At 57.6% G+C, this 791-nt stretch overlaps 1 protein-coding gene across 1 annotated transcript in view; it reads right to left on the bottom strand.

Annotated features, from left to right (window-relative positions):
- The window catches only part of LOC102372704 (ATP-binding cassette sub-family B member 5), a 48571-nt gene extending 48344 nt beyond the window's left edge, over nt 1-227 (bottom strand). Inside the window, exon 1 of the mRNA XM_025195600.1 lies at nt 216-227. Coding sequence (XP_025051385.1) covers nt 216-227 — 12 coding nt within the window. The remainder of the gene's footprint in view (nt 1-215) is intronic.
- Between the last annotated feature and the right edge of the window lie 564 nt (nt 228-791).

Raw genomic sequence — 791 nt, 5'->3', positions numbered from 1 at the left:
CGAAGCCTTGCGACGTATCCTCCGTGTTGCATGCCCGAGTTAGACCCGAGCTACCCGGTCTACAAGAGCTCCTCGATTACCGATTAAAGAATAGAATTGTTGCAACTACGATTGCCTGCGCTGTATATGACTCTACAGTGTAAGTAAAGCTACCTGTTTTTCCAATTGATACGTGTCTCGTTTGTGCCTGATTCCGCTCCGGTGATAGAGAGTACCCATCTTCCCATCGCGGGATCGCAGCTGCAACCCCAGCTAGCGTTCCCAAAGACTCCTGATCCTCGATTCCCCCCTCGGCCCCCACATGGCGTCACGAACAGGATCAGCGGGATCAGGATTAGGATCGACAGGATTGGAGTCAGTATTTGGGGAAGATCTAATGGAGCAGGAGCTAGTGAGAAGTTGCCCCTGGCGTAGCGGGAGATGCCACGTGGCCAGCTCCGAGGAATTAGGCGCCCACATCGCGTATCACCAGGTGGGCGGAGTGGGTGATCGTTGGCTACCTTTCACTGAAGGAAAAAGGAGAAGAGGTATCGGAAGTATGGGAGGCACGTCTGCACCCCGGGGCATTCGGGTGTGTGATGGGCAGCGAGAGAGTCCAGTTCAGGCCCCGGGAGAGAGGGAACGCTGCACCCCTCGCCAGATGGGAATCGGGCGACGTGAACCCGGCTCTCAGCCAGGAGTTCGCTCGCTGCGTGCAGCTCACACGGGAGGGTGAAGAGCCGACGACGGCTGACCGGTTTAGCCCTCCGATGGCGCTCGGGTTGAGAGGCCATACGAGTGTAGCCCCGAGG

This window comes from Alligator sinensis, unplaced genomic scaffold (assembly GCF_000455745.1).
Source record: "Alligator sinensis unplaced genomic scaffold, ASM45574v1 scaffold1751_1, whole genome shotgun sequence".
NCBI classification, from domain to species: domain Eukaryota; kingdom Metazoa; phylum Chordata; order Crocodylia; family Alligatoridae; genus Alligator; species Alligator sinensis.
The sequence above is the reverse complement of the archived record's forward strand: the minus strand, read 5'-3'. Positions and strand labels throughout refer to the sequence as shown.